The sequence below is a fragment of the Tiliqua scincoides genome, chromosome 7 (genome assembly GCF_035046505.1).
Source record: "Tiliqua scincoides isolate rTilSci1 chromosome 7, rTilSci1.hap2, whole genome shotgun sequence".
Taxonomy (NCBI): Eukaryota; Metazoa; Chordata; class Lepidosauria; order Squamata; family Scincidae; genus Tiliqua; species Tiliqua scincoides.
This window is the reverse complement of record NC_089827.1, coordinates 7,630,483-7,658,482: the sequence shown is the minus strand read 5'-3', so window position 1 is coordinate 7,658,482 and position 28,000 is coordinate 7,630,483. Positions and strand designations below refer to the sequence as shown.

The window sequence follows — 28,000 nt, the reverse complement described above, 5'->3', positions numbered from 1 at the left end:
AGCAGCCCATCGCCCAGCCAGCCTTGCCTTGCCTTTGTTGCCAGCCCGGCCATGTCCTCCTCTTCCTCCCCGCAGAGAAGGACCTTCTACCGGCAGGAGATCACCAAGACCCTCTGGGAAGTGCGGGAGCGCTACCGGGACCTGCAGCCGGTGGGATCGGGAGCCTACGGGGCAGTCTGGTGAGGGGGGGGCGGTGGGGGGGAGGTTGGGTTGGTGCACCCCTTTTTCGCAGGGGGGGAGTCCCGCACCCCACCCCCTGGACCCCCCTCCTAGCGCGTTGGGGAAGAGAACAATGACGATGCTCTTGTGTGCCTGCCAACTTCTGCTGTTTTCTAGGGGGGGTGGGCTTCTGGGCCCCCTTTCTCTCCCCCCAGAAGGCATGAGCTGATCAGCCCCCCCAGTGGTGCCCATCACCCCCCCCTCCCAGTGGTGCCCATCATCCCCAGCCTTTCTGCAACTGTGGACCCATTCCAAGGATGCCTTTTCTGCCCCTCTCCCTGCCACCAGAGAGTGGTGCGTGTAGAATTCGAACCCAGACCCAGGGGTCTCAATCTCACTTTGCCACTTTCCACCCTGCCCCTTTAAAAAAACAAAACTCTGCAGAGGTTAATGTGGGTGGGCTGGGAGAAGATCTGATTTGCAAGGCATGCGCCCACACTTGTATGGGGTGACATTTGGGGTGATGGTTTAGTTTAGAAGGTGTAAACTTCTGGTAGCTAAGAGCCCAAGCCAGTGGGTGTCTACTCAGAAGTAAGTCCCATTATAGTCAGTGGGGTTACTCCCAGGCAAGTGTGGATAGGATTGTGGCCCAAGTGTCCATAGACAGAAATGTGTGTTTTTAAAGTTGGTAGTTCAGAAGTTCTCTTTTGGGGCCTGCCACAGACCAGTGACTCACTCTTTTGACTGGCTCAGGGGCATGTTCTGGACTTCTTGCCGAATAACAGGAAGCAACTTTTCCCCTGTTGAATGGGGGCGAATATTTTGTCTTCCAACCACGTCTGTTGACTCCACTCCCGGTCACTTGCAGAAATGCCTGCTGTTCTCTGGCCAGCCTCCAATAGCTGCCTGGCAGAATTCACCCTACGTCTCCCATGTAGGGGTTCTGGACACATGAGAGAGATGGAAATTCAGGCAGTGATGCACAGAAGTGCCAGGATGGAGGCACATCATGGCACTTTGGAACATTGCTGTCTGAATTTCCAACTCTCCCATGTGCCCAGGAGCCCTACATGGGGAACGGAAAGGGTCTGGACATAACCCATGTCTTTTACTATCCCGGCGCATGACGGAAACTGTTCATCCAGGAATAGAAGGCTTCTGACACAGGAAGATGTCGGGTAGTAAAATGACAGCTGATAGAGCCAGAATGATGTACTGTGCAGGGAGGGCTGCGTAGAGCAGATAAACCTCTTTACAGCAAGTGTCTTTTAGCAATGGCATCCCTAGAGTTTGAATCGCCCAGTATGGGAAGCCAGGACATCAGCCCCACGATGGACCTCCTCCCATGCAGTGGGCAGGGCATCGATCCAGACGGTGGGCAAGGTGATGCACCGTTGCCCCGCCCTGCTGGTGTTTTGGCTATAACGTTGGAAAGAATAGAGATATTTCAACGTGGTTTATTTTATTGCATTCTGCATGAAATTACACATTATACGACATATAGCATGATGGCATTATTCGAAAATACTAAGATTCTAAAAATTTTGGCTAGTAGTGGTGTCGCCCACCCGTGCACGTCACCCAGTGCACTCTTCGCTCCATAGCAATGCCACTGCCTTTCAGTGCCTGGGCTCCTGGGAGTCTCCCCATGCTTTCTCGCCCTCATATCCCGCTGCTGTGGCAGGTATGGGCTCCTTGAAGGAGGGGGGCACTGAGCATAAGGAATAGGGCGACAGCCAGACCACGAAGCTGCTACCTCATTTTTTGGCAGTTCCACAATCTAGCTGTCCCTTCTGTTCAGTGGTGCCCCCCTTCAAGGGGCACCCCTTCAAGGGGCTGGCAGCCAGATCATGAAGTGGCTGCCAGAACTCAGAAGTGATGACACGAGGGCCAAATGAGAAAAATTTGGAGTCTCCTAATTGATGAACAAGTTAAAGTATCAAGACCAAGAGAATTTTTTTTAACTTGGTAGAATTATACTGTCTTGCCCCATTGTCTAACGACAGCAGGAAGGAGGCAAGACACGGTCTCCCAACAGCCCATGGTCCGTGAGACCCTGAGAAGTGGTCTGCAAGATCTCAGGGGGGGGAAAAAAAGTTGATCACCTTTGATCACTTCCAGCGTCTCATCAAGTGAGCACTCCCCCACAGACCACCAGAGAGGAAGAGAATGGTTCACCAGCAACAAAAGCAGCAACCCAGAAATCTTCTCTATAAATAATAAATCTCTATGGCCCAAATCCTAACCAACTTTCCAGCACTGGCACAGCAGTGTCAATGGGACGCGTACTGCATCCTGCAGTTGGGTGTCACTCACAGAGGCCCTCTCAAACATAGGGAATGCTTGTTCCCTTACCTCAGAGCTGCATTGCCCTTATGTCGGTGGTAGAAAGTGGGTTAGGGTTGCACCCTAAGAGATATCTAATAAATCTCCTCTAATTATTACACATTTAATTGTATTTTTTTGTATCCAGGGTGTTGCATGTGGTCCAATTTTTGCAACTCCAATGTTTGCCTCAGTGGTCCGCAGGCTCTTAAAGGTTGGGAACCACTGAGGCGTGAGAATCCAGCAACACTGTCATAGGAGACCCAGTTCTTACTTGGGGATTTTGGCTGTCCTCAGTCGGTCAACAGGGAATAGAAAAATGTGGCGTTACAGTGCTGGGTTCTAGAGGATATGACTACAGTTGTGAGAATGCTGTCACCTACATAAGAAGTACCTTGCTGGATCAGGCCAAAGGCCATCTAGTCCAGCTTCCTGTATCTCACAGTGGCCCACCAGATGCCTCAGGGGGCACACAAGACAATAAGAGACCTGCTTCCTGTTGCCACTCCTTTGCATCTGGCATTCTGAAGTACTTCTAAACCCAAGGGGTTGCATTCGCCCATCATAGCTTTTCACCTGTGATGGACTTTTCTTCCAGAAACCCGTCCAGTCCCCTTTTAAAAGCATCTAGGCCAGATACTATCACCACATCCCGTGGCAAGGAGTTCCACAGATTTATTACCCACTGGGTAAAAAAGTATTTTCTTAGTACAGCGGGGCTCTTCTTATGTTCTTATCCCACCCCATGAGTTGTCCCACTTGCTGAGTCTGAGCAGGTAACCACAGATCAGCGTAGCTAAGTTAGGAAATGCTTTATTTCAGACTGGGCGTCGAGATCGGGCCAATCTGGTGCATTTTATCACCTATAATAAAATGTTATGGTTGCCATGTCACCTTTCAAGCTTCGCTTGATATGTTACTCCACGTTGTCCACCCAGCTCTAATGATATAGTGATCTAGCCTAGGGGGTTACAATGCAATTTAGTCACAGACTGTATGTTCGATGTGCAGTCTGCTATGAGCGAATGAATGAGCAGACTTCCTCTGTGCACTGAAACACGCCAGATTAAGGCAAGTTTGAAAGTAGCTTCACCCACCCATTCTCATTAATTCACGCATAACTTCCTAACAAAATGTTTGCTCTCTCTCTCCGGCAGCTGTTACGAAGACTGAAATTGAATGTAGCCACTCCTGCAGGGCATGTACCTCCATCGTCTCTGAGCATAGAACTCATTGGGTCCTCATGCCTGGCTCTCATTTACATAATTTCTCTTCTGGTTTCCTTCAAGCTCAGCAATCGACAGGAAAAATGGGACCAAAGTGGCCATTAAGAAACTGTACCGCCCATTTCAATCGGAGCTCTTTGCCAAACGAGCCTACCGGGAATTGCGACTCCTGAAGCACATGAAGCATGAAAATGTGAGTACCAACACCGGCCAATCTTTCTGCCTCCACTTTTCCCGTAGTTCAGGATGTGAGCTTTTGCACATGGCAATTACCAAGATAGCTGTGATCCTAATTGTTTCAAATGTGTTAATACATTTCTAGTTACAAAATAAGTGGTGATAGATGCGGAATGCCAGGGTGTGTAGTGGTTCAGGAGTTGGGCTTTAACCTGGAAGATCCAGGTTCACATCCCCCACTCAGCCAGGAAGCTTCCTGGGTGACCTTGAGCCAGCCACTCACCCACCAGACAGAGTTGTTGTGAGGACAGAAGGAGGGAAGGAACTATGTAACCCACTCTGGGGTCCTTGGAGGAAGGGTGGTACAAAAATGTTAATAAATAAATAGATCACACAGTCCTTATACAACATCTGGGGCATGCATGTGAGTGTTTCAGAAACGAATAGCAAAGAATTGCAGAAGATTTCCCCCAAGGAGATAGGGTATGGTGTCAGCAGTGACCCCCTTGTGCAGTCTGTATTAGGGTTAAAACGATCCATGAGCTGCTGGAGATCTTTGGCAGAGTGGGTAGTGACAGCTGCATCGTCGGCAAAGAGGAAGTCACGCAGACATTTCAGCTGGACTTTGGACTTTGCTCTCAGTCTGGAGAGGTTGAAGAGCTTTCCATCTGATCTGGTCCGGAGATAGATGCTTTCTGTTGCAGTTCCAAAGGCATGCTTCAGCAGAACAGCGAAGAAAATCCCAAACAAGGTTGGTGCAAGAACACAGCCCTGCTTCACTCCGCTTCGGATGTCAAAGGGGTCTGATGTGGAGCCATCGAAGACAACAGTGCCCTTCATGTCCTTGTGGAAGGATCTGATGATGCTGTGGAGCCTGGGTGGACATCCAATCTTGGGGAGAATCTTGGCCATCCCTGCTGACCAGGTCGAAGGCCTTCGTGAGATCTATGAAGGCTATAAAGAGTGGCTGTCGTCATTCCCTGCATTTCTCCTGCAGTTGTCTAAGGGAGAATACCATATCTGCAAGAGGAATCTGAAGGCCTTAGGAGTGGACCTCAACAAGTGGGAAACCCTGGCCTCTGAGCGGCCCGCTTGGAGGCAAGCTGTGCAGCATGGCCTTTCCCAGTTTGAAGAGACACTTGGCCAACAGTCTGAGGCAAAGAGGCAAAGAAGGAAGGCCCATAGCCAGGGAGACAGACCAGGGACAGACTGCACTTGCTCCCAGTGTGGAAGGGATTGTCACTCCCGAACTGGCCTTTTCAGCCACACTAGACGCTGTTCCAGAACCACCTTTCAGAGCGCGATACCAGAGTCTCTCGAAACTGAAGGTTGCCAACATTAGGGTTAAAACCTTGGCTTGCAATGAGTGTGGCCCACAGCTGCAGCCTAGTAGAGATAAGGAGGGCCTTGAGGATGAAGGTAAGAGAATCATTGCCAGGTGGAGTGGGAAAGAGGACTGACTAAATGAATGGAGGCTGCTGGAGACTGTGCCCAGCCTAGCCGAAAGCTAAGGTGCTGCTGTGGCTGGATAAGCTGCTGACTGGGGTAGGGAAGAAGGAGGACACCTGCAGTTCAAACAGGCGACCGACCTTGGTGGTGGGGTCTGGGGGTACTTTCTGCAGAGCTAGGGCCATAGTTAGTCTGCAGTGGACACCAGCCCAAGTCTAGAGTATAGATTTGATGGGACAAAATGCCCCCATTCCACATTCAAAAAATTGCTCTTACTGTCCCGAACATGCTCTTAGACCTTTGTTTCTGCATACGTACTCATGTATATAACATCTGTGAACGTTCTGTGCTTATCTTGAATCAAGCCATCATTTCAGTAAATGTGCCTTCCCCCTCTTTTGTTCCACACTATCCTTTGCTGCCATTTGCAGTTTTGCTTAAAATCTTATTAGCAGGCTTTGTGCTGCCAATGACAGCTGACATGTTTTGGGTGTTCCCAGAATATCAATCCTGTAATGAGAAGGACAGGCAGTGGTGTTCATGAACTCTCTTGATCATTCCAGTGCTACAACGGACCAGTCTACACAAAATTCCACTTTCACTTTGCAAGCAACCCTGGGTGTGTGTCCTTGCACATGGATGTGTGGACAAATAGAATGTGTGAATGGGGCTATCATAGAAATGGGTAATAGTAATCCCTAGAGATTGTACAGTGGACCCAGAGTATTTGAACCAGTGGATACTGGGGTCCACATTAAAAGCAGGTTAAAAACCAAAGAAAAAACACAAAAATCATGTTTCCTCCCTTCACACAGTCAAACAGCACAATTTCCCAGCCTCTACAGATATTTTTAGGTTTGAAAGACCCACTTCTGTCTTGCACAGAGGTTCCTCTCTCCTCCCAGCATCTCCCCCAAATGCCTTTGCCCCAGTATGGGAAACAGTGTAGTTTGACCACGCAATGGTAGGAGAAACGATTTTGGCACTTTTTTTTCAGACTGCTTTTAATGTGAGAGAGCCAGGGTGGTGTAGCGGTTTGGGAGGTGGACTTAGACCTGGATGATCCAGGTTCAAATCCCCCCTCAGCCACAAAGCTTCCTGGGTGACCTTGGGCCAGTCACTTTCTCTCAGCCTCACCTACCTCACAGGGTTGTTGTGAGGACAAGAAAGAGGGGAGGAGCAGCTGTGTAAACCGCCCTCTTTGGAGGAAGGGCGGTATAAAAATGTGAAAAATTAAATTAAATTAATGTGGATCCTGGTATCTATGAGGGGTTCTGGAATGGAATCCCCACGGATACTGAGGTCCTACCTGTACTTTGTATTTCCCACGTGAGCGAATGCCTAGAGGCACTTGGGAAGAAGAGGAAACTGTATTGTGTGATTGATAATACAGAACTGTTTTAACTCATGAGCATCTGGCTAAATTTAAATTGATTGTTTGACATTCAAGTGGAAATCTCCAGAGAACAAACTGTAATGTTGAGCTCATTAGAAAAGAGACAGGTCAATAACTGTGAAGTTGCGGGTGCTGCTTTTGTACTTCACCCTATTCAGAGAGTTATGTTTGTACTGCGCGTGAGGAGGTCCTGTGTTTTGAAAGGGATGGAGATTGAATTTTGGAGGATGGGTTTGAATTAGTGCATGTTGCCTTTTAATTTATTTCTTTCGCATATGGCATATAATACATGGACTTATATATCAATTAGACTAGTATAAAAGCAAAAGAATGAGAAGAGGCTTAGAAAGACTAACCACTGGCATCATGATTTTGTTATATTGTATTGTTGCTTTAGAGCAGGGGTCTCCAAACCCCGGCCCGGGGGCCAGATGTGGCCCATAGCAAGCCTCTATCCAGCCCGTGGCCAGCCTCTTGTCCCCTGTAAGCTTCTGGCCCACTTGGCCAAATGATTGGAACTATGCTCTGATTGGGTCTGGAGGGTGTTCAAGGGCCAGAGAGGTTGAATGAATGAGCCCATTCATTCATTTATTCGCTCATCTAAGTTCCATCTCTTATTTAAATAAAATTTATATTTAAATTTTTTTTTCCAGCCCTCAACACCGTGCCAGATATCTGATGCGGCCCTCTGGCCAAAAAGTTTGGAGACCCCATTGAACTTGCTTCTCAGTAGACATGCATAGAGTTACCTCCAACTGTAAATGAAATGGAAGCTACAGCCAAACTGAAAATTGTAGGGGGAGCAGGAGTAAAAGCAACTATAATTGGTAGAGACCTTTAAATAAATAATCAAATTGCCAAGGTCAAGATAGTTTGGAATGTTTGCAGCACCATGTGAAACCGAAGGAAATACAAATATAAAGTTATTTTAAGTGGATTATATGTATACCCAAAGCATAAGTAACTCGGCACGCAATAAGTTTTAATGCATAGCAGCTTAGACACCTATTGTATGGCAAGCTTACTGGTATTTATTGGTCGGTATTTATTGTTACAGTCAAAGACCAGCAAAAACAAACACACAATACCGCCCTACAACAGGTGGAATTTAAGATTTCAACATTAAAATACATTCAACATTAAAATGCAACATTAAAATACAGCTGTCATAGCATTACGAACAAAGAGGGAGTAGCAATTAACATTTCCTCTCATTATTAATAATGCCCATCCGGGTTTTGTAAGCAGCAGCCAAAAAATTTGCAGTTGGTCTTAAAAGCTGAGAATTAGCACCTGAAAGAAGTTTCTTGGCTATTTCTGTTTGTGATAAGCCCAAGAATTTTCTGCTCAGGGGAATAATAAACTTATCTTGGATCCCCTGATAAAATGGGCAACAGAACATGAAACAGGGAGGTCTCAACCTCCCCTGAACCACAGGGACACTAGTCTTTCGGAGATGGGGATCTTTCTGAAACAGCCCTCAACAAATGCCGAAGGAAGAGCTCTCCACCTAACTAGGAAGAAAGCTCCTCTCTGCCCAGGAAGCTCTGACAGTGAAAGATAAATGGCCGGGGCAGCTATATATCTTGTGTTGTCAAAGGCAAGAAAATCTGGAGATCTACTGACATCTTGTCGTTCAATGTCCTCAGTCTCTGTTTTATAGTCACTCTTGCCTCAATCAAAGCCATTGCCAGAACAATCTCTAGTGAAAACCCCAAGTGTCTCAGCTTCGTGTGTACCGCCTTGAGCCAGGTAGACTGAAAATTATCAATTAAAACCAAAGATGTTGGGCCCTGGGTGTTAAAATTTAGATTGAGCCACAAATAAATGGACGCGAAGGCAATCCTGGCCTCGACCTTTAACAGGCCGGAATCAAGACGTAAGCTTGCATTCGAAACATAGCTGGACACTTGAAATATAGATCTTAAAAATTTGGATTGGACACATTCAGGTGAGGCAAAGGATGAAGAGGAGGGAAAGCTTACTGGTATTACTCCACGACTGTCATTGCTCCTTGGCTTCACTGTTCTTTCATGGTTAGCATCCTAATCACAAGATGCTATGAAAAGGAGAGAGCTGCCTTCTTTATGTATTAATTCATAACCCCTGGGGGCTGGGGAATAAGAATAGGCCCGCAGTTTGGCTGTACTTGTCGTAAGAGGCGACTAAACAGCCACCGGGTAGATGGGACTCGTTAGCCTGGGAAGGCAGCTCATCTGAGAGAAGGAAAACTCTGATCCCAAACCTCCACTGCCTTGTGGCTACATCCAGTTATGGAAAAGGCTTCAGGAGTCAACCTCAAGGCAAAATCTGGAGCTGGAGTCCCTGAGGCAGTTCATAGCTGAACACAGTCACGTTCTGGCAACTCCTGTGACGTCGCTGGAACCAACCGTCTTGGCTTCTGCCTTTCCATTGGACCATTTCAGTGACGTGGAGAGGGGGGATTTGCTGCATGGGTAACAGCCTATCCTCCATACCTACTTTACCCAGGCTTCGCGCACTGGAGAGGACACTCTGTTCCAGAACCACCATTCAGAGCGCGATACCATAGTCTTCCAAGACTGAAGGATGCCAACATGAATTCATTCAAACCTGAGCCTGCAGTTTATCAGAGCACATCTTTCCTCAAAAATCCTATGTTATATAACAACACATTGCCTTAGTCATAAAATAAGCTTGGCAAGGCATATGTAGCTGCAAATACTTGATTCTCGAGTGCATTGGTTTTCTGTTAGGAGAAGCAATGTGGGCACTGTCTGGTGCAATGTACTGCCATTTCCCGTCCTCTGTAGCCTTCCTGTTAACGTTCAGTTAATCTCCCTCTAGCGTACAGGCTGGTTACCTGCGTGTCATGTTCTTCAGTTCAGCAAGAATGTTGCTTTTTTGTACCACTTCCAGCGCTACGAAACAAAGCAAATGTAATGGGTGGGGGCTGCTATTTTCATAGGGTTCCCCCACATTCATGGCATCCACGGGGGGACATAACGGAACCCCCATAGATACGGAGGGAATGCCTGCATTTTTAATGGGAATGGGTCATCTCGCGGTCTTTATCTTGGACAACGTTTACTCAAAAATTAGTTTCACTAACTTCAGTGGGACTTAGGGCCCAGTCCTGTCCAACTTTCCAGCAGTGATGCAGGCATGCCAATGGGGCGTGCGCTGCATTCTGAAGTGTGGGGGCAATCACAGAGTCCTCCTCAAGGTAAGGGAATGTTTGTTCCTTTACTTCAGGGCTACATTACAACCTCATTGGCACTGGAAAGTTGGATAGGATTGGACCCTTCCTTCCTTCCCAGTAAGTGTTTTTAGGGTTGGCACCTAACAAAATGAATAGCCATAATCTGCAAAAGTTCTTCGCTCTGCTGGGTTGACCCACCTTTCTCCTTGCAGTAGTGCAGGCAGTGAAGCCTCTGCAAGCCCTGTGCACAGCTGGGATTGAGAGCCTGTGTGCCAAACCTGCTGTGCAACCAGGGTGGATGTTGCTGTAGTCATTTTGAGTCATCACAACCATCATCTTCCAACCAGCAGCCCTCAGTGGTGTGGCAGTCTGGAGAAGGTGGTGAACAGATGGGCTGGGGGCTTGTCTTTCTGTGGCCCCTCCAACAGTGCCACTCTGTGCAACCATTTTCAGATTGCTGCATGGCAAGGCTGGCCCTGGCTTCATGTGATTTTAAATCAGTTTCTACGAAGCTCTGTAAATTTAAGTGAAATTAAACTGAACCCTCGCTGTGTCTTAAATACCAAAGTCACCTTATGGAGAGTGGGAAGGAAATCAGATGGGGAAAAAAATATGAGCTGGGCTAAATTGTAAAACAGAAATGGCAAAAGAGGAACATGATGAAATACTGCTGAAAGAGTGTGCGTTTTGAAACCACTTCGTGAAGCAAATTTAGTTTTGTCACCTCAAAAATGACACCTCTAAACTCATAGGATGCACGAGACCACTGTATTTTTCTTTCTACTTAGTGCAAAAGTTTGTCCGGAAGATATTTAGCTTCTAGCTACCAGCTGGAAATTTGAGTACACTTTTTTGGAAAGCGGTATATAAAAATTCTTAATGACAGTAATAAAAAGGTCTTATTTTTGAAGTGCTTTTCTTTTTTTGTGGTAGAGACTTATCAGTCTTTTTCCTTAACTTTCTTTTTTATTCTCCTTCATAGGTAATTGGACTTCTAGATGTCTTCACGCCAGATGTATCCCTGGATAAATTTAATGATTTGTAAGTTTATAATCTTTGCCAAAGTTTGAGCACAGTATGATGGTTTGTCCATCTATCTTGGGTTCCATGAGAATTTGTAGCTTTTGATTGTTGTGTTCCTAGAGTTATGGTGAATATAATTTGTGCAGATGATGGATTCTGATCTCATTTGCTTTGGTACATATGCTCAGAGGGAATGTGTAGAGGAAGAATGCATCTGAGGGCATCTAGCCCATTATCTCCAGCTGTCAGAAATGGTTTCATTCCAGATTACTCTATTAAGCATCATATAAAAAAAGTAGACTTTCTCCCATTGAGCTTGCATATTGCAAAATGTGCTGTCTGACCTCATTTTACATTAAAAAGTGGTCTGAATCTAGCTGTTCTGATAGTTAAAGAGTTAGGCTGAGAACTTGGAAGCCCACAACTTCTTAGTCCTGTCCCTACAGATAAACCAGATTCTCTGCCATGGGAGAAAGCAACCCTCTCAGGGCATAAATTCAACTAAAAATGAGCATGATCGTTCATGTAGGAAAGTGTTGCAGACCATTGTATGTCCAAACATGCATGTACACATCCTCCCCCATATTCTTTGTGCTCTTGTTCAACTTGTCTAGTCCAGTGATTTTTCAACCAGTGTGCCACAGCATATTGGTGTGCCGTGAATGGTCCTCTGGTGTGCCATTGGATGTTGGGGAAAGCTCATTTATTAAAAGGGCCACTGGGGGAATGTGAGCCATTCACCAGCAGCACAGTGTGCCTTGTTAATTATCCAGAAATGGATGGTATGTGCCTCGTCAATGTTAGCGCCTTGTCAGCGCACCGTGAGATGAAAAAGGTTGAAAATTGCTGATCTAGGGCCCAAGCCTATCCAACTTTCTAGCACCGGTGCAGCCCCAAGGTAGGGGAACAAATGTTCCCCTACCTTGAGGAGGCCCCTGTGAGTACCCCCCCACACCACAGGATGCAATATACGCCCAATTGGCATGGCTGCACCAGCACTGGAAAACTGGATAGGATTGGACCCCTAGTCATTCTAGCCATTAATGCTTCCCGGGGGTCATGACTTTCTTTTGCAGTCATCCAGTTGCAGTTTAGCATTGAACTTCTATGGAAGTGATGCCTGGTTTGAATAGAGAGTGTGAGTTTTTGCTTGTTATTTGTGTATACATTAGTATAAACCATAAACATCTTGAGTTTAAAGTCTTGCAGTCTCAGTGTTGCTGTGGTGGAGTACTGTCATTAACTACCTGTGCTTTCCTGGAGCAATTAGTGAGCTATTTCCAGTTCTATGAAATATTCATGAACTTTGTCAAATTAACTGTAATAAAATCATGGGGGAGAGTGCACATCTGTGTTTTCATTATTCAAGAACATCGGCACAATGCAGATTAGGCTCAGTTCCTTGCTTATCCAAGTTATTGATGAGCTTTGTTTCCTCTGCAACTAAATATAGCCTTAGGAAAAGGGTTCTTGTTTCACTCCTTCCTACCTATTCATCTCTTTTATGTTAAATTGCTTTGTTCCAACATTAAAGCTTAAATAATGGATTGAATAGTAAGGAGTTTTCAGAAGCCTAAAACTGTGATCCTATTTACACTTACCTAGGAATAAGTCTCATTCCTATATAACCCACTTTGTGAATCCCCCCTCCCTTGAAAGTAGTACTTAAATATTCTTAATAATAGTTTGGTGGGACTTATTTCTGAATAACATGCATAGGATTGAACTGTAAGCCCACACAATGTAATGAACAAAGGGATGTGGAAAGCTAGCTTTCACATTGACATTTTTAGCTTTCAAATGTATACTTAGTTTTCTTTATTAGGTGATTGCTGTGCTTTATTTAATGTTCACAGATTTCTGAAATGAGTAAATGAATCATTTTATTAAACCAATTAGCAGACAGATAATTCTGGTTCTCTCTTAGATGTTGATAGAGATTTCCATTTATCTCCATTTATCTCTCTGTCTGTCTCTGTCTCTGTCTCTGTCTCTCTCTCTCTCTCTCTCTCTCTCTCAAATATCCAGACCAAAAGTATACACTGCTCCCCTGCTATTCTATAATCCATTCCCCCAAACCGCCTTCCAGAATCTGTATAAAGTGGAGTGCTGCTTTAAATGAAAACTTGAAAAATATAGGCATCCCTCCGTATCCGCAGGGGATACATTCCCGCTCCCCCAGGGATACAAGTGAACCCTATACTTATGGCGCCAAGCATTTTTTTCTCATGTCTCTTCCTTTGCAGAGCTCTTCATTTGCAGCCCTTCGTAACACTAGAGGAGGAATATGAGAAGCAGTCAGCCATAACGCTAGAGAAAAGAGACAGCCAGAAATCTAACAGGAAGTAGATAGCTCTCTCCTAGTGTTCCGGCTGACTGCTTCTTTCATTCCTCCTGTAATTTTTTTGTAACAGGCAGGGCTGCAAATGAAGAGCACTACAAAGTAAGACAGAAACCATGGTAAGTGAAACCATGGATATTTATTTATATCCCACCTTTCCTATGCTGAAGCAAATGCTCAAGGCAGCTAACAATTCAGATTAAAATATACAATATAGAAAATCATAAGGGAACACACCAATTGGAGGAAGGCAACTATTTATAACCAAAGATATGGGATCTGCAGATAAAGGGGGATTGCCTGTAGTACACTTATTTTTGGCTTTTATTTATCAGCTAAATATAGTAATCACAATTTGTGCTTTGTAATATTAGCTTACTATTCCTAAAATGTTTTGAATGAAATTATTTTAAATTATTATTACATTGCGTTGCACTTGGTTTCTTTCTCCAGCTACCTTGTCATGCCATTTATGGGAACGGACTTGAGTAAAATAATGAAGCATGAGAAATTAACTGAAGATAGGATCCAGTTCCTGGTCTATCAAATGTTAAAGGGCCTAAAGGTTTGATATATGTATTTTTGGGGGTATTGTTTATACTCTTTGATATTGTTGTAAGGAGGGCAAATGGAACATTGCCTTGGAGAGATGGCTGAGGGTTAAGAACATAACTTAAGAACATAAGAACAGCCCCACTGGATCAGGCCATAGGCCCATCTAGTCCAGCTTCCTGTATCTCACAGCGGCCCACCAAATGCCCCAGGGAGCACACAAGACAACAAGAGACCTCATCCTGGTGCCCTCCCTTGCATCTGGCATTCTGACATAACCCATTTCTAAAATCAGGAGGTTGCGCATACGCATCATGGCTTATAACTCATAACGGATTTTTCCTCCAGAAACTTGTCCAATCCCCTTTTAAAGGCGTCCAGGTCAGTCGCCATCACCACATCCTGTGGCAAAGAGTTCCACAGATCAACCACACGCTGAGTAAAGAAATATTTTCTTTTGTCTGTTCTAACTCTCCCAACATTCAGTTTTAGTGGATGTTCCCTGGTTCTGGTGTTATGTGAGAGTGTAAAGAGCATCTCCCTATCCACTCTGTCCATTCCCTGCATAATTTTGTATGTCTCAATCATGTCCCCCCTCAGGCGTCTCTTTTCTAGGCTGAAGAGGCCCAAACACCGCAGCCTTTCCTCATAAGGAAGGTGCCCCAGCCCCGTAATCATCTTAGTCACTCTCTTTTGCACCTTTTCCATTTCCACTATGTCTTTTTTGAGATGCAGAGACCAGAACTGGACACAATACTCCAGGTGTGGCCTTACCATAGATTTGTACAACGGCATTATAATACTAGCCATTTTGTTCTCATTACCTTTCCTAATGATCCCAAGCATAGAATTGGCCTTCTTCACTGCCGCCGCACATTGGGTCGACACTTTCATCGACCTGTCCACCACCACCCCAAGATCTCTCTCCTGATCTGTCACAGACAGCTCAGAACCCATCAGCCTATATTGTTGTATATTAAGGCGGTAGTCCTATACACATTTACCTGGGAGTAAGCCTAATGGAACACCCTTTTCCTCTCCCCTATCACCACACTGTTCTACCCTCCCTCCAACCCCTTATGTAGCCTTACCTAGGGCGGCAGGACTCTGCGTTCCATTGCGTGTGGACCTGAATGCGAGCAGCTTCCAGCAGTGGCCACACTGCACTCTCTGGCTGTGTCACATTTGTGACAACCAGAAAGCACATTATGCTGGTGGAATGCATGTTTCACCAGCATAGCACCCCTTTAGGACTGGGCCATAAGTACAATTTGGATACAAGTCTGTGAGGGTGTACCCCCTAAGACTCAGTCTCACTGATAGGAGTTCTTAAGTTTCATTCCAGTATGTTTGTGTTTAACTTTATTTTCCAAAATGTAGAATAATTTCTATTCCTTTTCTCCGCTAATAATTGAAAATGTAGTAGGCAACCTTCAGTCTCGAAAGACTCTGGTATCGCGCTCTGGATGGTGGTTCTGGAACAGCGTCTAGTGTGGCTGAAAAGGCCAATTCGGGAGTGACAGACCCTTCCACACCGGGAGCAAGTGCAATCTGTCCCTGGTCTGTCTCCCTGGCTATGGGCCTTCCTCTTTGCCTCCTAGCCTCAGACTGTTGGCCAAGTGTCTCTTCAAACTGGGAAAGGCCATGCTGCACAGCCTGCCTCCAAGCGGGCCGCTCAGAGGCCAGTGTTTCCCACCTGTTGAGGATCACTCCTAAGGCCTTCAGATCCCTCTTGCAGATGTCCTTGTATCGCAGTTGTGGTCTGCCTGTAGGGCGCTTTCCCTGCACGAGTTCTCCATAGAGGAGAAAATGTGATAGACAGTAAAACCTTTGAGCATAGATTTAAAGGATTTAAATAACTTCCATGACTTCGAAGGGAGGTGGATTCCATTCTAGCTTACTAACCTTTACTGACTTTTCTGACATCTCTTAAGGACATTTATTTTTGCACACTTCTATTCCACCTTTCTAATTCTTAGGCAAGTACAAGTCAAGTTAGGGTCCAATCCTAACTCGCTTTCCAGTGCCAATGCAGCCACAACACAACCCCAAGGTAAGGGAACAAATGTTGAGGAGGCCTCTGTAACTGTCCCCCTACCACAAGGATGTCCCCCTACCACAAGGATGCAGTGCTGGAAAGTTGGATACATTGGGCCCTTTGAGTGTTAACAAAAATAAATTGAATGAGCAACTGTTACCCTGCACATGCCTGATCTCGTCTGATCTTGGAAGCTAAGCAGGGTCAGGCCTGGTTAGTACTTGAATGGGAGACTGCCTGGGAATACTGGGTGCTGTAGGCTTATACCATAGTCTTTCGAGACTGAAGGTTGCCAATCAATCAATCAATCAACAGTATTTATATACCGCTTTTCAACTAAAAGTTCACAAAGCGGTTTACAGAGAAAAATCAAATAACTAAATGGCTCCCTGTCCCAAAAGGGCTCACAATCTAAAAAGATGCAAATGAATACCAGCAGACAGCCACTAGAACAGACAGTGCTGGGGTGAGATGGGCCAGTTACTCTCCCCCTGCTAAAAAGAGGAGCACCCACTTGAAAAAGTGCCTCTTACCCAATTAGCAGGGGTTAACCAATAAAACAATGCAGAACAATTACAGAATCCAGCTGGTCAAGAGAGTAAATACCAAATCCACAGCCCACAATAAAAGTCACAAATTAAGACATTACTACTTTTTTTTAATTACCATTTTTTTAGGTCCAGGTAGGGCCATTGTAAACCAAGGAATTGAATGCCTTATTTCCCACCCTGATCTCTGATTTAGGGCTGTTGAGTGAAAGATTTTCACTTAATCACTGGTTCAGAAGGGAGAGTAGGGAGCTGGATTTAGCCCCTCTCCCTGCGTCTTCTTCCCCACTAAAGAGTTTCTTTAACAGAACTAGCTGTAGACACTGTTGGATCCAGACCAGAATGCATTTTTTTCTTTTTCCGTTATAGAAAATCTTCTATTCCTACTGAGTTTTGATTCTGTCAAAAGAATTGGACCTATTTTAAAAGACATACTGTCTGTTCTTATTACTATGTTATGCTTCAAAAACATATTGTAAGTGAAATATGATTTCAGAATGTGTCTTGACCTAGATTTGCTGATGAGCACCCAAGGTGTTTTTTTTTTTGTAGAAATTGCACTCAACACTAAGAGGAAGAGCTCACCTACATAAAAAGCAGCCTCCATAGCTGGAAGGGAAGGACATGTGAGAAGAGTAAGATGTGGGTGTTCGTTTAGATATTTAAAACCATACTATTTTAGACCTCCACATGTAGAATTCCATGGTTTTGGTGAGACTTGTATAATTCATATGCACGACAGAATCAAAGAATCAATTAGCGCCAGACACACAAATTCAATGACAGCAAGGCAGACAGATGGGGAATGAATGACAGACTTGACCCAACTTTTTGTATGCTAAATTCCTATAGATATGTGTGGGATCTTTTGTGGGTGAGCTCATCAAGGGAGCCACTTTTGTGATTCCATAACACTTGATTGCTCAATCTTGGTCCAAAAAGATGCTTCTGTTTTGCACAGTTCCAAAGGCACAGAAGTTAGCCCTGGAGGCCGGTATCTCAATTAACTAGACCAGTGATTCTCAAACTTTAGAAACTGCTGCCTGATTTATAAATACCAAGGAGTGTGGTTGTAATGGTGATTGGGCAGCAGTGCTCCCACCCACCCCCCAGTAGCAGCTTATTTAACCCTTGATGCACATACCCTAATCTGCCCTGTCAGTTTCACGAAGCACCAAAAATTGGGTCATGACCCACTGGTTTGGGACCCATAGTTTGGGAACTGCTGAACTAGACTCTTTGAATGAATTTAGCCATGGAGCTAGAGAGTGCAGCTGGAGGTACAGATCTAACAACTTTGCTTACAGCAAGTCAGGAAGCTCTCAGGATGTGGCTTTTGTTCACAGGTTCAGATGTGCAAGCAACATGTGTCCACTCATTGAATTTTCCAAGACACGGAAGGCAGGCAAGGTTTCTCCAAGCTAGCCTGCTAGAGTGTGTGTGTGATTTTGCCTTGTGGCCTGTGGGACCTGCCATTAGTCCAGCTCAAAAGTCACAGTACTAACCTGGGTCATGCTCTCCTGCTAAGCACCCAGCAACACAGACACATATGTCCAAATGTCTCACACACCATGCTGCTGAAATAAAAGGTTGTCAGGCAACAATAAAAGTGGGAAGGAATTATCTTGCCTCGCCACCACAAGCAGCCTTGTGAAATGTTGTCCAAACAGTACCATTATCTCAGTAAGATACAAAGACACAAAAGCATTATATAACAAGGAGATAAAGTGGACCTAGCAACTGGCATTTTCTTAAAAACTGGGACACCATTTCCAGTTTTCAATGGGATATCAGTGATGGAGAAATCATTTTAGGGGGAAAAATGGTCCATATGATTGCCCTAATTTTTCCATATCGTGCAACAGACATGATTGCCTTTTTTGTTTGCATGACAGCAGGCTGTTCATTGACTGCTGGAAAACCTATGGGGCTGCAATGCCCAAATTGTTACGTTTTTCAGGCTTTGTTGTGGTTTTCTGCCTTAATCTCATGGATAGGAGGTGGTTTATCTGCCATAAAATAAGGATTTTAAATATATGTTGGATATATGAAGAGTGTGTTGAAAACAAGAACATATAAACAAGCATACGCCCCCTCCTGGTGTCTGCAGAGAATACATTCCAGAGGGCCCCACCAATATGGAAACCGCAAATTCAGGGGGATCCCTGTGACCATTAACATTGCTTAGGTGCTTACCACTGGCACCAAGCAAAAATGTTTCCACAGATACAGAATTCCGCAGATCATTAAATGGGGGGGGAGACACCAGCTATTGGTAGTGCCTCCTAGAAGTATCTAGGACAGGGGTGCTCAATAGGTGGATCGCGATCTACTGGTAGATCGCGAGGCAAAATGAGTAGATCGCGGAGTGCGAGGAAAGGAAACGCCGGGAGTAAGGCCCATTGTACTCAATGGGGCTTACTCCCAGGTAAGTGTGGCTAGGATTGCAGCCTCACAGCCTAATCCTAGGCATGTCTACTCAGGAGTAAGTCCTGTTATACTCAGTGGGGCTCAAGGTACACCAACATACATTGTACACATAAATGTTATATGTTATGATGGCACGAACATTGTAAAAAAAAAACTCTGGTAGATCTCCGGGCCTTGCTGGGTTTCAAAGTAGCTCTCGAGCCAAAAAAGTGTGAGCACCCCTGATCTAGGAAGCCTTGTGAGACACAGGGAGGCCACGTGCAACCTTCCTGTGCCTCAGATCACCTCCCAGATGTGACCACCTCCTGAAGTAGGCTACCTCAGAATGCCAGATGCAAGGGAAGTCACCAGGATGTGGGTCTCTTGTTGTCTAGTGTGCTCCCCAGCATCTAGTGGGCCACTGTGATACACAGGAAGCTAGGCTAGATGGGCCTTTGGCCTGATCAGCGGGGCTCTTCTTATGTTCTTCTGGGAGTTCCTTGAGGCTCTCTAGATGTGGGTTCATACCTGCATTGAGTGAAATCTGTGGGTGCAAAATCCACTGACAAAGAAGGCCCACTGTACTTGCTCCCACTTCCTTAAACCTGTGTGTCTGTTTAGAATGTAGGGTTGTAGGCAGGCTGTTCTTGTTAATTTTATGTTTGTTCAATGCCTTGAGGTGTGTAACAAACAATCAGTTTTATTATTATAGATATAATAATAAAGTGCTGGGTGGAAGTGCTGCTGAGTTTAGTGGCATTTATTTCTTTGTCAGTGCACTTAGGATTGTAGACTTAATTTTCTCTGGATTTATTCAATGGCTACAAATGCTCTGATATATATTACAAGAAGAAAAGTAACAGAATACATATGCAGTGGGACCTCGGTATCCACAGGGCATCTCTTCTAGGACCTCCCACCCCCCAGGGATACTAAATTCTGCAGATAATGAAATCTGGGGGTAGGTGAGCAAATCAGAAGTGCCTTTTAGATGCCTCCAGGAGGCCTTCTGAGACACAGGGTAGCCACGTACAACCTAGCTGTACCTTAGAAGACCTCCCAAACATGACAGAGAAGGTACTTCCAGTTTGCTGGAAAACCGAAATAGCCTTTCAGAAGTGTCTGGGTGGTCCTCCAGTTGTAGGGTCAGTATCCACATGTATTCAGATCTGATAAGGAGAGCCCACTGTACTCATTGTGACACAGTTGTATCTTGGTAGTATCAGTTGACTGCTGGCGAAAGGTGTCTGTTTTTTCTTCTTGTTGTTACTGGGCTGTTAAGACACTTGACTTATTTAGAGATATTGCCTTGGTACGTCTCTGCTGTTGTATGACTGTGGATGCCTGTGACAAGGATTCCATTTTTACAGATGTGCTATGCGCATACACCCTTGCTAAGGCTAAGAGAAAAATGGATGAATGAGTCTATCGTGTGGCAAACCCAGAATAATGACTGTGTTCCAGCATGAGCAGCCATCTATCTAAGTAAAGCGCAAATGAAACGCAGAGTCCGGGTACAGCTGTGTTGTAAACAGCCAGGCCACTGCTTTGTTCCTGATATAATTTTTATCAGGCTGTTTAGTCTTTGAACTCAGAGAGAGCGAGAGACAATATAGTGACTCTAGAAGTGTGCTAACTGGGAACACTGTGGTTTCCTATGTGTGTGGATAACAATGAAGGGCATTTGTCTGCAACTGTTAGATAACATACTTTTGGTTAGCACTGAAGTTTTGTAGAGAACGAAACCATTGCTTTTAATATCACTGGCGAAGGAAAAGTCACCCTGCCCCTTGAAATTGTTCCTCCTATGCATTTTGTTGAAGGCAGAAGAGTCCTGATCCAATGGGGATCTGGCAGTCCCAACTTGGATCAAAGTGAAGCAGAAATGTGAAAGGTATTCCTTAGGGCACTGTGCAAGTAGTAGTAGTAGTAGTTGGCAACCTTCAGTCTTGAAAGACTCTGGTATCTTGCTCTGAATGGTGGTTCTGGAACAGCGTCTAGTGTGGCTGAAAAGGCCAATTCGGGAGTGACAATCCCTTCCACACTGGGAGCAAGTGCAGTCTGTCCCTGGTCTGTCTCCCTGGCTATGGGCCTTCCTTCTTTGCCTCTTTGCCTCAGTCTGTTGGCCAAGTGTCTCTTCAGACTGGAAGAGGCCATGCTGCTCAGTCTGCCTCCGAGCGGGCCGCTCAGAGGCCAGGGTTTCCCACTTGTTGAGGTCCACTCCTAAGGCCTTCAGATCCCTCTTGCAGATGTCCTTGTATCGCAGCTGTGGTCTACCTGTAGGACGCTTTCCCTGCACGTGCAAGTACGGTGGCTAGTTTTTTGGCATTAAACTATTTAATGCTATAGAGCAGCGTTCTTCATCCTTGGGGTTGTGACCCCAAATGGGGTCTTGAAGCCTCAGTTGTGGGGTCATGGCAACTTAAAGGAATGAAAAGCATTGAAGACCACTGGACTAGAGCACTACCAGGAAAAGACTGAGGGCGAGCAGGTGCCAGGAGATCGTTTCCCAGCCCTGCTCAGGTTCTTAGCAGTTGTGCTAAAATAGCTTCCCCCAGTGCCAGGCTTCATGGTAACTCTTTCTGCACTCTCTAATAAGCACGAGAACACTGGTCCCTAAACTGTGCGCTGCAGCAAACTCACAGGGGCACCCCAGGATGTCCCTGGCAGCCTCTTCTTCCAGCTCTCCTGGATGCCACCATCTTGGCTGGCCCAAGATTGCACAAGAGATAGAAGTGACCCCCCCCCCCACTTCATCAGATACATGTGGACTCTAGTCTACGAAATTGTATGCTGAAGCACATATTTTCTGTCTTTAAGATGCTACAGAACTCTTTGTCACAGGCTATTACCCCTCTGGAAGTGGTTATCTTAGGGATCCATTTATAAGTCCCCTGCAGGCTTTATGTGGGTGTTTAATAAGAGGTGACTCAGTTCGATGTGCATCATCCTATTCAATTTCCTTCCCATTATTTTTCCTCCTTCCATCAAGGGCTTTCAACCTTTTGAATCCATTTGTGGTCTCCTTGATCACGCCAATTTCTGTCGTCAATGCTTCTCTGAGCGATGGTAGAATACCCTTGATTCCTATGGCAACTGGAGCAAGCCAGACATGCTGTACTCGACAAACCATTTACCTGACAACATAATTCAGTTGAACTGGCTTACTGGTGCTTTGGCAGCAGGCCCCAGCGCAAGGAGTATGTGCTTCCTCAAAGACTCCAGAAACCCCATCCTTCTGGAAGATTTCAAAGTATTCATAGCAGAAGTGTCATTGAGCGAATGTTAACAACATTGAATTCATGACCTGGACAGTTTCATAAAGTTACTGTTCTCCTTTTTTTCACTGCATTTCTAAAACTGAACTGGCTTTACATCTAATTTTCAGAGGTAAAACAGTTGAAATGTCATTAGAATGTAATACTTGTTTAGATAGTGCTTGGACCAGAGATGTCAACCAGAGGGCCAAAGTTAGCATTCGTGGTGCTTGTTGAGGGCCGGAAGTGACATCACGGAGCAGACATCACCGAGCACTTTGTTGTCACATAGAAGCTCATTAGCGAATGTGCAAATCTTGATCATAATTTCAAGATATGAGAAACCCAATTATCACGCTAGGGGAGCCCAGTTATAACAGAGGCCAGAGAAATTGCTTCCGTGGACCGCTTCCAATCCATGTTCCTTATGTTTGACACCCCTGACTTGGACATATGTTCTGGCAGGTTTTTTGATCAAAACTTTATACCATAACATCACAACCCTTTTCTCAACAATGAGAATGTTAATCAGTATCAAATGAATGAAGTTGTTGTTTGGTTTTTTTTTTTCCTCCGCAGTATATCCATTCTTCAGGCATCATTCATAGGGTAAGTGGAATATCTCATTTTGGTTTTTAAAAAGATGCTCACGGAACTGAAGCACTTCCGAGGAGTGATGAATTAATAATAATAATAATACAGGCATTTATATACCGCCTTTCTTGGTCGTCAGATTTCTCCTCAGACTTTAATTCAAGGCAGTTTACATAGGCAGGCTGTTCTAAATCCTGCCATTCACGGTGCCGGTGGCCTCGAACTGGCAACCTTCGGATGTTATCTTCAGGCAAATGGAGGCTCAACCCTCTAGACCAGACCTCCTGCCTCCTGAATTAAAACCAAACACTGGGTAATTAATAATGTACTAAAACAAATGGCACAATAATTGCACCAGAGGAGCATATGTGCTGTTGCAAATGTGCCATAAAGCACATTGCAACTGCACCAGTTAGTAGCGGAGGCTGAAAGGCCAAAGCCTTCCCACTGGCACCAGTGTAAGTGCTCTCTGGAGAGGGTAAGTGCTGTGCTGTGTATCATAGGGGTGAGGGAGAGGTGTAACAGGGCAGGAGAGGGGATAGGAGAATTGGGCCCAAGGGGGGGACAGGATAAGCAGCGTTGGCGCACAGTGTTTCCAATCCTTCTTCCAGGCCTGATCCTCTGACAAGTATCAATGTGGACTTGCACCAGCCATACCACTGGTGCATATCTGAGTTGACCTGTTGCACAGGCTAGGGCTTACCAAGGGGCAAGATGACAAATGTCCCCTTACTCCAAGGAGAATTTCTTCTTCTACACTCGCCTGTGGGATAGCCCAGCCCACTGCATCGGCTCAGGGAAATTTAGGTAGGACTGGGTTGAAATAGTGAGAACCATGACCCTGACTGTAAAATTGGAGAAAACTGTGCTGTTTTGTACTAGCGTTAAGATGAACAGCTGTTGGCTATTAGCAGGGTAGTGTCTATGACAAAGTTGGCTGATTCCAAGACTGTTAATATTTTATTGTTTCTTATTACCTTTGGCTGTAAGCCACCTTAATTTGCTTCGGCCGTACAGATGGGGATAAATAAATGCATTCAGAGGGAATTCCAAACACATTCCCATGTTAATTTTGATCAAAGCTATGATAAGAAGAAAAATAATGGCTTGGGGGTCCACCTGGACTCGCAGCTGCTCCTGGATTCCCAGGTGGCGGCTGTGGCTAGGGGGGCCTTCGCTCAGCTTCGGCTGGTGCTCCAGTTGTGGCTGTACTTGGATCGTGCAGACCTGGCCACGGTGATCCATGCCACAGTGACATCGAGGCTAGATTATTGTAACGTGCTCTATGTGGGGCTGCCCTTGAAGACGGTTCGGAAACTGCAATTAGTGCAGAATGCGGTGGCCAGTGTGGTCACTGGAGCTAGGCGGTTTGACTCTGTCAGCCCGCTTCTCCGGGGGCTACATTGGCTGCCCATTCATTTCCGGGCCCAATTCAAGGTGCTGGTTTTGACCTTTAAAGCCCTATACTGCTCTGGGCCAGGGTATCTTAGAGATCACCTACTCCCGTACAATCCGGTTCGTCCTCTTAGGTCATCAGAGAAGGCCTTTTTACAAGTGCCACCGCCTAGGGAGGTACATGGGGCGGCAGCAAGAACTAAGGCCTTCTCTAGTGGCACTAACGCGTTGGAACTCCCTTCCCCTTGACTTAAGAATGACTCCCTCTCTTGAGACTTTTCTGCGAGGCCTGAAGACCCTCCTGTTTAAACAAGCCTTCTGAGTTCCCGGCCTTTTAAAACATCTTTTCAACATCTTTTAATATCTTTTTAAATACCTGGTTACAGGTATTCTTTTATTTGCTGCTCTATGCTCTTTTATCTGACTACTGTTTTTATGATATGTTGTTAATGTGCTTTTATCTGTTTTTAAATTATGTGTTTTAATTTGTTTTAACCTTGTTGTAAGCCGCCTTGAGTCCTTCCGGGGAGAAAGGCGGGGTAGAAATAAAGTTGTTGTTGTTGTTGTTGTTGTTTTTAATACAAGGAAGGGTGTCTGTTCCTCTGCATAGTTTCAGTAATTAGTACCTAGGGGGTTGCTTCCTTTAAAAAAAAAAAAATCTGCTACGAACAATTGCCATGGTAACGAATACCTAATATTTTGACTTGTTTTATATATTCCTTTAGATCTTACAGCTTTCTAATGTGACTTAAAATACATCCTTTTGTAACAGTTTAGAAATTAATAATGATTGTAATGTGGGGCGTGAAATTGCCTGTTAGAAGTAAATTACCAGGGTGTGTATGGACTCATTTGTTTAGTTTGTGGCAAGAAGATGTTAACTATTATTATAAGTATGTGTTTTAGGTTTGCCTGGCTCAGTGCATCCCAGACCTTGTGATATCTGAGGAGGGGCCTGGTGATTTCTCAAGATTGCCAATCCTTAAAAAATGGGGGGGGGGAATTCGGGCAGAGCCCCCCATCTTCCTGGAGTAGAACCCACCAGTGCACCAAAAATGACCAGAGACTAATTTTTACTATGGACCTAAGAGAAAAGCTGGAGAAACAGGGTCATTTTTGGTCAGCTGGCTACTCTGATATATACGTATCATAAAATATAATGAGCATCTTGGCCCTCATCATATGTTAAACCTTACTAGTGGTTCCCAAACATTTTCAGCTGGTAGCTCCCTTGAGCCATTGGCCATGGTTCACCAGTAGGATTACAATACATTGTGTTGGCAGGTGGGTCTTCACATGGGTTCTGCAGCTCTCGTGGTTGGTTTCTGCAGCTCCCCTGAGAGCCACAGCTTACAGTTTGGAAACCATTGCCTTAGCCTTGGACCTATCAAGCCTGGTCACTGCCAAGAGTCCTCTTTGGTGATGATAATACTGGCATGCTTGCCTTTGTGGAACTTAGATTTGGGCCTGACCCACCCACGCAGATAGATCTGTGTTTGCATGCTTGGCCATTGAGAGTGCTTTTGGGGCCCTTGGCTTCCAGGGATTACCCCAAGGAGCTGCTTCCCAGGGCTGACTTCTCAGTTCCTAAAAATTGTAGAAATTCAGAAGCTTGAAATATGTAGCTTGAGATTTGGGTATTTTAATGTTGAAATATCTATTGATGTCACAAATATCATTGTTCAGATTGGGCAGCGGTCCCGGTCATTTTATGTTCAGGTTACTATTTATACTTGGCTGCCTTGAGCAACCTAAAGCATTCTTTCAATGGATAATTCCATTAAAGTTTTCAAAAATATTTTTATAGGACCTAAAACCTGGAAACCTGGCTGTGAATGAAGACTGTGAACTGAAGGTAAGGAATGTGGTATTTAGTGCTGGAGATCGCTCTTCTCCCAAATACCTAATATAAATGCTCTGTAAGAGTGTGAAGAAATGGAGGTGGGATAGGGTTGCCAACCCACCAGGACTGGCCTGGGGTATCCAGAAATTGGCATTGATCTTCAGGTGACGACTAGAAGCTATCCTGGAGATCTTAACAGGGCCTTCTTTGGCTTTATAACATGTTGGATAAAAACAAGTTTAGATGGTTCCAGTCAGAGTTGGCAACCCAAATATAGGAATAGTAGAAGTTTGGAGGATGTCAAGTAAAACAAATGTGATGTTTTAAAAGTAAGATGGGGAGAAAATTAATTATTTTGTGGTAGTATATTTTTCCCTGAAAGAATGGGTGGCACATTGTCTCCATAAACCTGAAATAACTTAATTTAGAATTACTGGTGAATGAACCTGTCCAGTTACTTAAACTATCGGTTCTGAGAGAGCTTCTCAGATGTTTGTGCAAAACTTACTTCATTGCTTATAATTGGACTTTGCCCAAGGTGATGAGAGGTTGATTGTTTATAAGAGGGTGGCAAAGCTGAGCATTTGTTTGCCAGCCATAAACTTTGCCAGAAGTACTTTACCGAGCTACATAAAACCAGATCAACCAGCAGTAGGTGCAGCACTAAAAGCCACTAGATTAGTATTGCTTGAGTGCAGTGCAAAGAGCTCTGCAAAGAGCAGTGCAAAGAGAAATTGCTCGTTGCCTCGCGCATGCACACATTGGGACTGTGTCTCTCTATAGAGCAAGATTGCAACTTTCTTCATTGCATCCACTAGTTCAGGGCTTCCCAAACCCCGACCCAAGGGCCAGATCTGGGGTTAGGAGGAAGCCCTCCGCTCCCTGAGTGAAGCTTACCGTTCTGCCTCCACGCCGCATGTATTCCCATTAGATCTGGGCACAGGGACGCTTTGGGCAGTTGCATCTGCCTGGGTGTCCTGTTGCACAGCCTTCTTTAATGCTGGGCAACAGAGACAACTGCCCAGAACATCACTGTGCCCCGATCTGCTGGGAATTCACTCGGCATGGAGGTGGAATGACAAGCTCTAGTCCAAAAAGGGGACAGCTTTTTCGGTGGACAGCGTTCACAAGTTTGGAGACCGTTGCACTAGTTGAAAAATGATGCTACACATGAATTGGTGCAAGAGAGGAAGTGAGAGAATGATTGATGAGTAATTCTGAGTTTTAATAACTCAGCTGTAGTATTCAAAAAATTACTTCTGTGAACTAAAATTCCCAACTGTGGTTATCAGGAGGAAAAAGAAAAATCACAGTGTAGAGGCTTCTGTTCTTGATAACCTCTTTGATATTTGAATAAATAATACTTGATATAATGAATAGGCCCTTTCAGATCAGCAAAAGTGCTATTCAGCAAGAACAAAGATACATATCCACACTGAGTGGACATCTGCATTTCTCTCAAACAACATGATTGTTGCACTGAAAGTGATTCTTTGGTCAGTACCGACACTTGGAGTGCAACTGATGATGTCAGACGCAGTGAGAGAGTTGACTATCAATCTGTATTTGTTGAATGGAGAATGTGTCTTTGAAACTTAGGTAGCTGTTTATCTGTGGCAATGTGAACAGAGTGTAAAACATCAAAGGAATGTTTTTTGAAGCAACTAAACTGCAATCTCTGCTTGCCTTTGAAGTCTGCTGTGGAGGTTGGTGGGATTAAGTACATCAGTGTGCCCTCAGTATCTGTGGGGGGTCTGTCCCAGGACCCCCTGCAGATTTGGATATCCATGGGTTGTGAAATCCTGTGCGGGAGGCTGCTTTGCTGGTCAGAGCATTGCAAAGCGGCGCTTACCTGTATTCAAATCCTGTGACTTGTGGCTGTTTTGAACACTGTAATAATGTGGCTTCAATCTGTTTCTCATGCTTAAGAGTCTTCTCCAGCATGATATGATATAATTATATTTTCCAATGTGCAGACATTGGAGACAAATCAGAGCTTTGCAGTTGCCTCACCTTCTGCGCAATTGATTGCTCTGCTTAGATGTTTCTCTGAAACCTCAAAATGGGATGTTTCAGCAAAATTAAGA

The 28,000-nt window shown here is 45.0% G+C and overlaps 1 protein-coding gene across 7 annotated transcripts in view; it reads left to right on the top strand.

Annotated features, from left to right (window-relative positions):
- The window catches only part of MAPK12 (mitogen-activated protein kinase 12), a 38,529-nt gene continuing 10,529 nt past the window's right edge, over nt 1-28,000 (top strand). For 3 of the 7 annotated variants that reach the window (XM_066634390.1, XM_066634389.1, XM_066634393.1), the window contains exons 1-6: nt 1-179; nt 3,774-3,903; nt 10,896-10,954; nt 13,731-13,842; nt 22,661-22,690; nt 25,878-25,925. In XM_066634390.1, coding sequence (XP_066490487.1) covers nt 52-179; nt 3,774-3,903; nt 10,896-10,954; nt 13,731-13,842; nt 22,661-22,690; nt 25,878-25,925 — 507 coding nt within the window. In that variant the 5' untranslated portion in view covers nt 1-51. The remainder of the gene's footprint in view (nt 180-3,773; nt 3,904-10,895; nt 10,955-13,730; nt 13,843-22,660; nt 22,691-25,877; nt 25,926-28,000) is intronic. The other 4 variants (XM_066634395.1, XM_066634394.1, XM_066634391.1 and 1 more) reach the window with 4 other exon arrangements.